This window comes from Pagrus major, chromosome 19, assembly GCF_040436345.1.
Source record: "Pagrus major chromosome 19, Pma_NU_1.0".
Taxonomy (NCBI): Eukaryota; Metazoa; Chordata; class Actinopteri; order Spariformes; family Sparidae; genus Pagrus; species Pagrus major.
In genome coordinates this window covers 11744412-11754103 of record NC_133233.1, presented here as the reverse complement: position 1 = coordinate 11754103, position 9692 = coordinate 11744412, and the positions used below count along the sequence as shown (strand labels likewise).

The 9692-nt window shown below is 40.2% G+C and overlaps 1 protein-coding gene across 1 annotated transcript in view; it reads left to right on the top strand.

Annotated features, from left to right (window-relative positions):
- The first annotated feature begins 1853 nt into the window (after positions 1-1853).
- The window catches only part of LOC141014939 (receptor activity-modifying protein 3-like), a 33716-nt gene continuing 25877 nt past the window's right edge, over positions 1854-9692 (top strand). Inside the window, exon 1 of the mRNA XM_073488882.1 lies at positions 1854-2211. Within this exon, the coding sequence (XP_073344983.1) occupies positions 2160-2211 (52 nt within the window). The 5' untranslated portion in view covers positions 1854-2159. The remainder of the gene's footprint in view (positions 2212-9692) is intronic.

The window sequence follows — 9692 nt, the reverse complement described above, 5'->3', positions numbered from 1 at the left end:
TTGTTTATATGTGGCGGACCCTGCCACCTTTCTAGCTTCTAGTTTGTATTGTTGCCTCATTAAAATTGTAAATATTAAAATTCTGATTTTGAATTTCTTCTCCGAAACTACATAGTACCCTTTGAAAAAAGGAACTTTCTACTTAAACCTGTGTGAAATCCAGGAAACACAGGTTATACTGTGAACTTTTAGGGACTGTCACCAGCAGCAGCCTTTTTTGGCAGCATGGTCTATAGTATAGACTCCATACTACTACTATCTGTTTAATATATTCTATAAAGATAATATTAGCTGGTGATACATGTAGTGGCTTTTGCAAAAATATTCTACTGGACCCCATATTGGCTTGGGGGGAAATTGCAGTCATTACTGTATCACTGTCATTCACAAGAGAATATGATGTGGATTTTGTGATAAAAAAAGTAATGCTTCTTGGTAATTAGCGACCCCTACAGATTTATGAATTTTCTGCTTTCATTAGATCTCAGGCCCCTCCTGATAACTTGAAATCTGGATGTAAACACTAAGTATGCTGTTGGTTTTGGTGGTCAGCCTGACCTATAGCACTTTTAACGCAGCTCTGGCCAAAAGTCTTCCAAGAGATAGTATGATTAACAAGCCGTTGTTCAGTTTGTATCTACTCTATTCTAATGATTATTAATGATTGGTTACAAAAAAGATATATAAGATAATAAACTGTGAATCGATAAATTTAATAATCCAAAATTACCTAATATGTTTCCAAATTACTTAATATTGTCTAGTGACTAGACAATTAGAAGTAGAGTCAGACTGATACTGATTCTTGGGTTAGAAAAATCTGCTGATATACACACTTTTATGCAGTTATACCCCAAATGTTTGTTACAAAGAAATGTCACTGAAGCAGGCTATTTTAAACTTTATTGTCCCAGAAATATTGATTTTTACCATAACCGAATAAACAAGCTGTTCTCAGAGGAAAATAAGGTCCCCAGAACACTGTTTGAAGCTGGAAAGGTGGCAGGGTCAGCCACATATAAACAAAGTAAAACAGTATGAAATTGTGTTGTGTTTTTTTAAGGTCAGTTTGTTTATTCAGTCTATTCAGTCATGAAAACAAAGAGAGTTTATTCATTTTATTTGTTTAGGCATGAAGAAAATCAGTCAATGAAAACCTTTCTCTGATGAATGAAATTTCTTGTCTAAATCTTCATTTTAAATATGACGCATTACATTGAACTTAGAATTAGATGGAAATAAATGTATTTAAAATAATAATTAGGTCATTAACGTACTTAAAGCCTTTGTTTAACCAAATTGTTTTGCTTGTTTGTTTTGGTTATTCTTTCGAGTGAATCCAGGCAGTCCTGACTTAATGTCTGATCGAGGAGCAATTCCACCAGTCACCAGAGGAGGTCAGTGTTGCTGTACAGAAAAACAAAGGTTTGTCTGACTAACAGCTGTTCAGGGCTGCAGCCTGAGAGATTAAACGCAGATGATCATAATCACATATCAATCATATTAGAATTATGACGTGTTATTTTAGATTACGGCATAATTTAATGAAAATTGTTATTGTTATTGTCATGCTTGATACGACAGCTTCATTAAATCTAATTGCGTCTGCATGTGTGTGTGTGTGTGTGTTCACATGTCTGTTATAATTAGAAAATTAAAGAGCAAACTGCCTTGTGACCATCTTATTGGCGCGTTTGCTGGATTCCTATTGGCTCCGTGGGTAAAGCTGTGTATATTTGTATATATCTCACATTTAAATGGGAATGAACGGGGGAATGAAAGGGATTAAGTGCGCGCAGTTATTCAGTAAACCTCCTCCCTCCTCCTCCTCCTCCTCCTCCCACGGAGGATGCAGGACAGCGGGACTGGTCCTGAGCTCTGACTCCTCACAGGAGAAGTGGTCGCGACCATCCCGAGTCACACATCACGCTCTGGGATCTCTCGCTTTTATTATTATCATTTTTATTTTTCCTCTCTACAAATCCTTCATCTTCATCCCTGTCGACTCATGACAGCATGACGGGAGTCGGACCTGCACATTTGGGATATTTTTTTTGATTTATTTGATTTTTTCTTAATAATGGTCCGCTACAAATGTTCATTCCCACGGAGCTGCAGCTGAGGTTTCATTCAAAGTGATACTGGATTCCCACAGCGTGATGGATACAAATGAGTTCGCAGTGCTGAAACTTTTTGTTGTTGGGATTTTAGGTGAGTATGACTCTTATTACTCCATATCTTCCATTTTGCAGAACACATGTGAGGGGGACTGAAACCACCCCCCCATAACTCACCCAAACACTGATGGATAGTGTTATTACAGGCAGAAATATCACAGCACACAAAAGCCCTGCTGTGTGCAGTTTTTTGTCCACTTTGCCCACCAGTCACATATCCAATATAACGGTTCATAATGCCATGCTATCACACATTTGATCCAGTGTGTTACTGTGGCTGCACATGCCTCCAGCCATCACATTATTTCTCCCTCGGCGCTGCCTGTCAGGTTGCAAAGTGCACATAATTAGTATTACTAAGAAGTATCAGGGAGCATCAATCCCATCTCTCAGGGCATGCTGTGAGAGGAGGACATACAGTGATGTACCGTGGCATCACGCCCCAGTGGACAGACCTGACCTATATCGTGGCCAATGGGAATTTGTGGATCTGGCTCATTAACTGGTGGCACAGGGATGAAATCATGTATGAAATGATGTTACATGTGAACCCTCTTGCTGAAACATGCACATGACTCGATCTGTTGTTGGGACTCAGGTGTTTGCGTTGCTGCTCTGTCCTGGCGCCAGAGTGATGCTTGATTGAGAAGAGTCAAAAAGCATGAATCTTGATAATCTGCTGTAGAAGCTATGAGTGTGGTTGTAGCAGGATCAGCAGAGTAGAAGCAGTGCTGTGACTCAGTGATGACGAGGAGTTCAGATACTGAGCTGGTTTCCAGCACAGCGAGTCTTTCCAGGAGCCGGTGAAGCTGGCTGAGTGCCCTGAGGGAGCAGTTGTTATTGATATTTGGGCTGATGTGGACACATGAGCCGGGTGATACAGGACTTCAAAAAACTCAGACTCTTATCTGTGGTGGCTGTAGAGGACTATTGCTGTTTACCTAGAGTCTCTGGAGGGTTAAACCTGAGGGTGGATAAATGACGAAAGCATCAGTCCAACAGACTTTCGGAAGTTCTTCGGCTTTTTTTAAGGGTTAAGCATGTAGTAGGGCTGCAACTAGCAATTATTTTCAATATCAACTAATCGATTGGTCTATAAAATGTGAAAAATATCATGAAAAATGCTCATTGCAGTTTTCCCAGAGCCAGAAATGACGTCTTCAGATTGCTTCTTCTGTCCAAACAACAGTCCAAAACCCAAAGACTCTTCATTTAACATCCTAAATGTTAAAGAAAAGCATCAAATTCTTTCATTTAAGAAGCCGGAAACAGCAAATGTCTTGAAAAATGTCTGAAACCGGTGATACAGGATTTCATTTTCAAGCCCTGTGGTTCAAACGAGACTTCAAATTCAGACTCTTCACACCTATTGTGACTATAGAAGACTGTTGTTGTTGGCGTCTCTGGAGGGCAAAACCTGAAGTGGGATATATGACTGAAGCGTGGTGCCAACATGTTTTAGGAAGCCCTTTGCCTTTTTAAAGAGTTCAGCATATAGTAGGATATAGTATGAATGCCTGTTCGTGCTGTTTAGTAAAAATGCTCTTTAAAGGTGCACTATGTAGTCTTTGGGAAGAATTTTTTATTCAGTCGAGAAAAATCTTCACTGATCGATTTTCATGCTTGATAAAACAAGATTTTTTTTCCTCACTTGCCTCTCAGGGCTTCTATTTACAGTGTAGTACCACTTAGCATATTTACACAGTTGGTGTTTGCTTTTGGCCGTGGTCCACCATTAAGCTTCAGTTTTGGCACCCCTGGTTTAGTCCACAAAATTTCCCAGAGTCTTCAAATTGCTTCTTCTGTCCAACCAACAGTCCAAAACCCAAAGACTCTTCATTTACTGTCACAAATGACAAAGAAAAGCAACAAATGCTTCCATTTAAGAGGCTGGAACCAGAAAATATTTGACATTTTGGCTTGAAAAAAGACAGAAGCAATTTATAGATCAGCACATTTTTCATCAGATCAACTAATCGATTAATTTCCCTGAAATTAAATGATTGCAGCTCAAGTGTATAGAGACAAGAAGATGTGGTCTTTGTGTCCTGCCAAGACCTCCAGCTTGGACTCCCCTGGATCCCTGCCACGTAACAGCTGTGGCCCCACAGCGCTGTAAGGCCAAGCAGAAAACTAGCTCAGATGGTCCTTCTCTGACTTGAAGCATGTCTTTCAAAATGCCGATTCCAGTGTGATGGCAAGCAGCAGAGAAAAAAGATTTATATGTGATCAAACAGACTTTCATCTGTGTTTTCGAGTGTCCAAAAATGACAAATGGGGTGATTTCACAGCAGCTGCTGCTATCAAAGCAACAGGAGGTTATATTCCCATGCTGTCAAGAGTAGCAGTGGTTTCCTGTGATAGCTCTTGTCTAGACTAAAATAGTTTCCCATCAAGATCCCCCGCTAGGAAGAAGGGAGTTGGATTCCATTGTGTTCAAAGAAAAAACCAGAACATAACTCGTAGTATCAAACTAAGTCATTCTGATGGTTGCTTTCAGTCTGAGGCCGGAGTGGTGGATGCAGCAGAAAGTAGAGTACAAGGTCCCCATCTGCATGGAGTGATTCCCACTGACTGTGGAGCATCTGCTTACCCCAATAAACAGCTATTCATACTCTCTCACAGCGAGGGAAAATGCCTTGGGGTGCTTCTGTTCCACCGCCATCTGACAAAAACATTGTTGTGAAGAAAATGTTTTTGGAAAGTACTATTCATAGACCTGTGAGGGGATTTCAGTGTGTTGAGCTCATTTCAGTGCATGCGTCTGACGTCCACATGTTTCCTCACACGTGGATGTCGTTATACACGGTGGTGTTTATCACCTGCACATTCCAGGACTGAAATGCTTTCAAGTTTAGTCATTTAAGGCAAATTATTCTCTTAAGTGAAGAAATGTGAGGCGCTGAAGCCCAGTCGCCTGAATAAAATGTTGTCATACGAACCATAATGATATTTCTCCAATAACTGTCATATCACGTTCATAATACATGTTTAGGAGCTGTCATATCAGGAGGTGGAGGGGATGGTGGTGGTGTCACTGGCGAGAAGGCTGCCAAACCTCTGACCGCAGTTCGAGAATGTGTTTCAACATTTTAAGTGAGAAATCAGTGGATATGTTTGATGAAGGACCACAGCGTTCGAGCATTCGTAGCCATGACACCACTGGATCTTTTAAATAGACAATTTCCAGCCACGTTTCTGGTAACCAAAACAGGTATTTTAAGCCAAAACATGATCTTTACCAACCCTTATCAAGAGTTCTTATTGTTCTTAAACATAACCAGACCATAAACACAGCATTGTCACAACATAAAATTGAAAATTGAACCTTAAGAAACATAAAGTTGCAACATAAAGAAATTTCAAATTTCAACAGATCTTCCTTAACAGATCTACGTATTGTGAATGCAATGTGAGATACAGCACGCAACATGGCGATGAGGAGCTCGTGCCTATCTTTAATGGAAAAGTGTGTTTTAATGGTGAAAATCGAGAAATGAATAGGATAGTTCCAGCCCTAGTTACATCAACAGAAGTTACATGGACTGAGAGGAGGGATGTTCAGTCAGAGTTTAGAAAATCTGCCATCCGAAATTTTCAATTAAAGTACCTTGTGAGGCCTCTGGTGTTTGCTACACTTACAAATGCATGAAGACACAGCTAAATATCATAAAATTATCCAGGACGTAATCTATTCTGCCATGCTCGGCCTGCTCACCTGACACTCGGATGACCACCTCCCTGACTTTGGTGCAAACTTGCTTGGTATAACAGAGCCTATAGATATTCAGTTCAAACATGCTGCTGATTCACAGACGCTGTCACATTTGAGCTTCCTCCGTAGTTCGACTGCAGTGCGAGCATGTTAAGAGCATTATTAATCTTTCAGCTGCCTGTTAAAGATTCATGCACCAGGAGGGGCTTGAACTTTGTCTCCTCGCTCATCCTGCTCATATCACAGTCTAATGCTGAGGTCAGGCTGACTCCATGAAACAGAGGGTGTTTTTCTGAGTGCCATATGGTCAACAGATTGCAGAGGCCTTTTAGACTTTAAAGATGGACCTAGTATCGGTTTGGACTAGTATTCCATCCAAACACTGCTTATTGAAAAGTTTTGGTTAAAAAAGGTATGAGAGGTTTAGATGAGATCTCTTCTCATCTACGCTGCGGAAACACACTGCAAATGATGGTGTTAGTCAATTAACTGATTAGCTGACAACAAATGAATTAAGTCAGTTAAGTCATCTTTATTTTGTTAAGTCAAAGCAAACATACCAAACATTCAGTCACTATTTAAAGAAGTATGCTTAGACTACTTGGTCTGTGACCAAACTGTAATCACTATACTGTAGTGTAGACCATTTATCATCCAAACCAGGGCTGCCCAGAGTGGAGCCCAACATAAGGTTTGATTTGGCCCGGCAGATGTTTCTGCTGTTTTATTTTTTGTGAGTTATTAGGCCTGTGTAGGATCCCTAAGTGTATTTGACTTTTCCCAAAATATGAGACAATTTGTGCAGAAAATCAGTCAATTAAGGGAACAAGAGGCGAATGAAAAAAAGAAATGTAAGGAACTTGGAAAGGTTATCCTGGCAAAACTTTTTCCCCACTGTTCTTAAAGGTGCAACATGTAAGAAACTGGTCACTTCTCTAATTCAGACAAGTAGGGGGCAGCATATCACCAGAGTAACCGCTAACTGCTGCTAAGTGTAGCTGCCGTTAATGAGTAAGAAAGTTAGCCGTGCAGGTAGCAGTCGTATAAGCTGGCTCCCCCGAACTGGGAGCTCAGAGCAGCCGGGGAGTGTTGGTGTTTACAATCGGACCGCCATCTCTTGAGGCACAAAGTAGCTAGGGGCTACCTGATTAGCATGCTAACTTCAACAGATATCTCTGCAAGACAATGCATAGACGTCTTTGACATGTCAAATTGTTTATTTCTTCAAATTCTGTTGATAATTTTAGTTAATTGTTGAATGTTTTTAACTAAAATTCTTACATATTGCACCTTTAAGTCGTAAACATAAGAGAAATCACTTGCCTCTCTGGGCTTCCATACGTACAACAACAATCCACAACAGTCCACCATGTAATTTCAGTTTTGGCCCCCCAAGACATAAAAGTTTGGGTACCTCTGATCTAAACCATCAGTTGATTACTCAAGTAAATAATCAGCAAATTAGTCGAGACGAGAATGTCTTATGATAAATAATAGTTCGAGGAAGCAGCGAGAACACAACCTCATTATCTGGTCTCATTCGCAGCAGACGTCATATACTGCCACTGACTCCTGGAAGGAGAAGCACGAGGGCAAAAAGGTTGAGCCAAATGGTCATTAGTTGTCTCTTTATATCAGAGTATAAGAGATCTGACAGTGAGGTGGTTTTCTGTCAAAGGCTCGTCAGATTTCCAATCACAGAAAAGAAAAGGTTGTAATGAGCACCATTAAAACTGAATATTGGATGTGTGACTCAAAACTGAGTCTGAAGACTGAAATTAATGACAGATAATAGACTGAAGTGAGTTAATGATGACAGGAGTAGGCCACACATAATCACATGCAATTATACTGACAGAAGTCGTGCGAGCAGAAAGTAATTTTTTTTTAACTGAGATTTCATGTAGTTCACATGACGACAGCGGACACAATGTAATGAGTGGAAGCCGTCAGACCAACTGAATGAGGAAATACTCAACTCCGTCTCAGTTTACCAGCCTGTTAGGCAGTAATCTGCTGCTCCCTGTGGGAATCAATTGTTGCTCAATACTCTGAAGCTGAGATTGACATTTCATTAACACCTAGACCCTGACTCATGTTCAGGTTGTTAAAAGTGCTCTGAGGAGAGCAATTTATTAACATTTCCTCGCCACAGAAGAAGTCTGCAGCAGCTTTTAATGAAGGCAAACAACCGTCAGTATTTAGTGCTGAAAAGGTTGTATGTAGACAGGGGCGGTCCTTGCTAGATTTACGCCCTGGGCGAACCATCCCTTGACCCCCCCCCCCCCCCCCCCCCCCCAAAAAAAGAAAAAAGATTATTTGTATTATTTTATTACATATAATCTTAAATACAAAAAGGTAACAAGAACAGAGAAAAAAACAAGATAAATAAATGAAATACAGTAATAAGTAACATAATAGTAGTAACATAATAACCATGCTCCCTGAAGAAAGCTAAAAAATATATTGTATTGTCATTAGTATACATGTTATTCACAGCATTTATAGCATTTACAATAGTATAAAATTATGCAAAAACACACACATACATACAGAAGTGCCCCTGAATTTACAATTAAGATACAATATGTAAGTTAGATCACACTTACATCACACATGCATCAGTTACCCAATTAAAATGACCATAATGCACATTTTATTAACATTTGTTAACATCCTATTAACTAAGCATAACACACTACAAATTATTCAAAAAGCTATATCACACGTAGCTTACAAAATGCCATGTCAGTGTATATTAGAAGTTATTTAAGTTAGCATATAGCGTATAGCATTAAAAACTCCACAGTCAGGACGTCTGTGTGAATTTGCACTTGTTGTGTTGCAAACACAAACTAGCCTAGGCTGCCTATGGGTGAAATTAATTGCATGACATGATGCCTCAATTCTAATAGTTGCTAGTTCAGCAAAACTAAAAAAACAAATACAGTCTTCTTCTGTGGCTAAGTAGCAACATATTAGCAAGAGGCTAATAAACAGCCTATAGGCTACTGTCACTCACGTCACTCATAGAAATCTGCATACCTTTATCTTTTGCCCGTTTCTCCTCTTCTTCTTTTTCTGAACTGGGCACCTGATGGCTTCTCTGGTCTTTTACTTTGATCCATGATGAAGATGAAGACTCGACATCATTACCTTTTGCCAACACCGTCCGTTCGCCCGTCAAACAACCGGAGTCACGTGATGTAAACAAATTCACGTAGATGCATGCACAGATTTTTTAATTTAATTTAATTTTTTTTTTTACATTTTTCACATAACCCAATTAATTACATGTAGGTATATGGGTCTATATTAATTTTAGGAATGAAATACAATTTATTTGGAAGCAGTTTGTGTTATGTGGCCTGGGATCATCAGTCTATCCCCCCCCCCCCCCGCCTCTGCTGACACACACAACCTGTGTGACTCTCAGCAGCAAGTTGATGTGACAATGAGCGCCCACTCCACTAACTTGACATGGAAATGAGCGGTAGTCTAGAAAACTGGCGAGTTTTGTTTTGTCTTTTTTTTTTTTTGAGGGCGCTCGTGCGCCCTCCCATAGTTTGCGCCCTGGGCGGTCGCCCACATTGCCCATAGCAAAAACCGGCCCTGTATGTAGACGCAAAGTCTGATGAGTCGCCTCAAGTGATGTCGGTTGTTGGTGATGTAGTTTTGTAGTCATCTCTGCCCGAGGCTACATTAGCTGATATTAGACTAACACACACAAAGATCGGACCAAGCTGTCGGCATTCGAGTTGCACTGTGGGAAATGTAGGCGCCGGATTTTCACAAGGAAG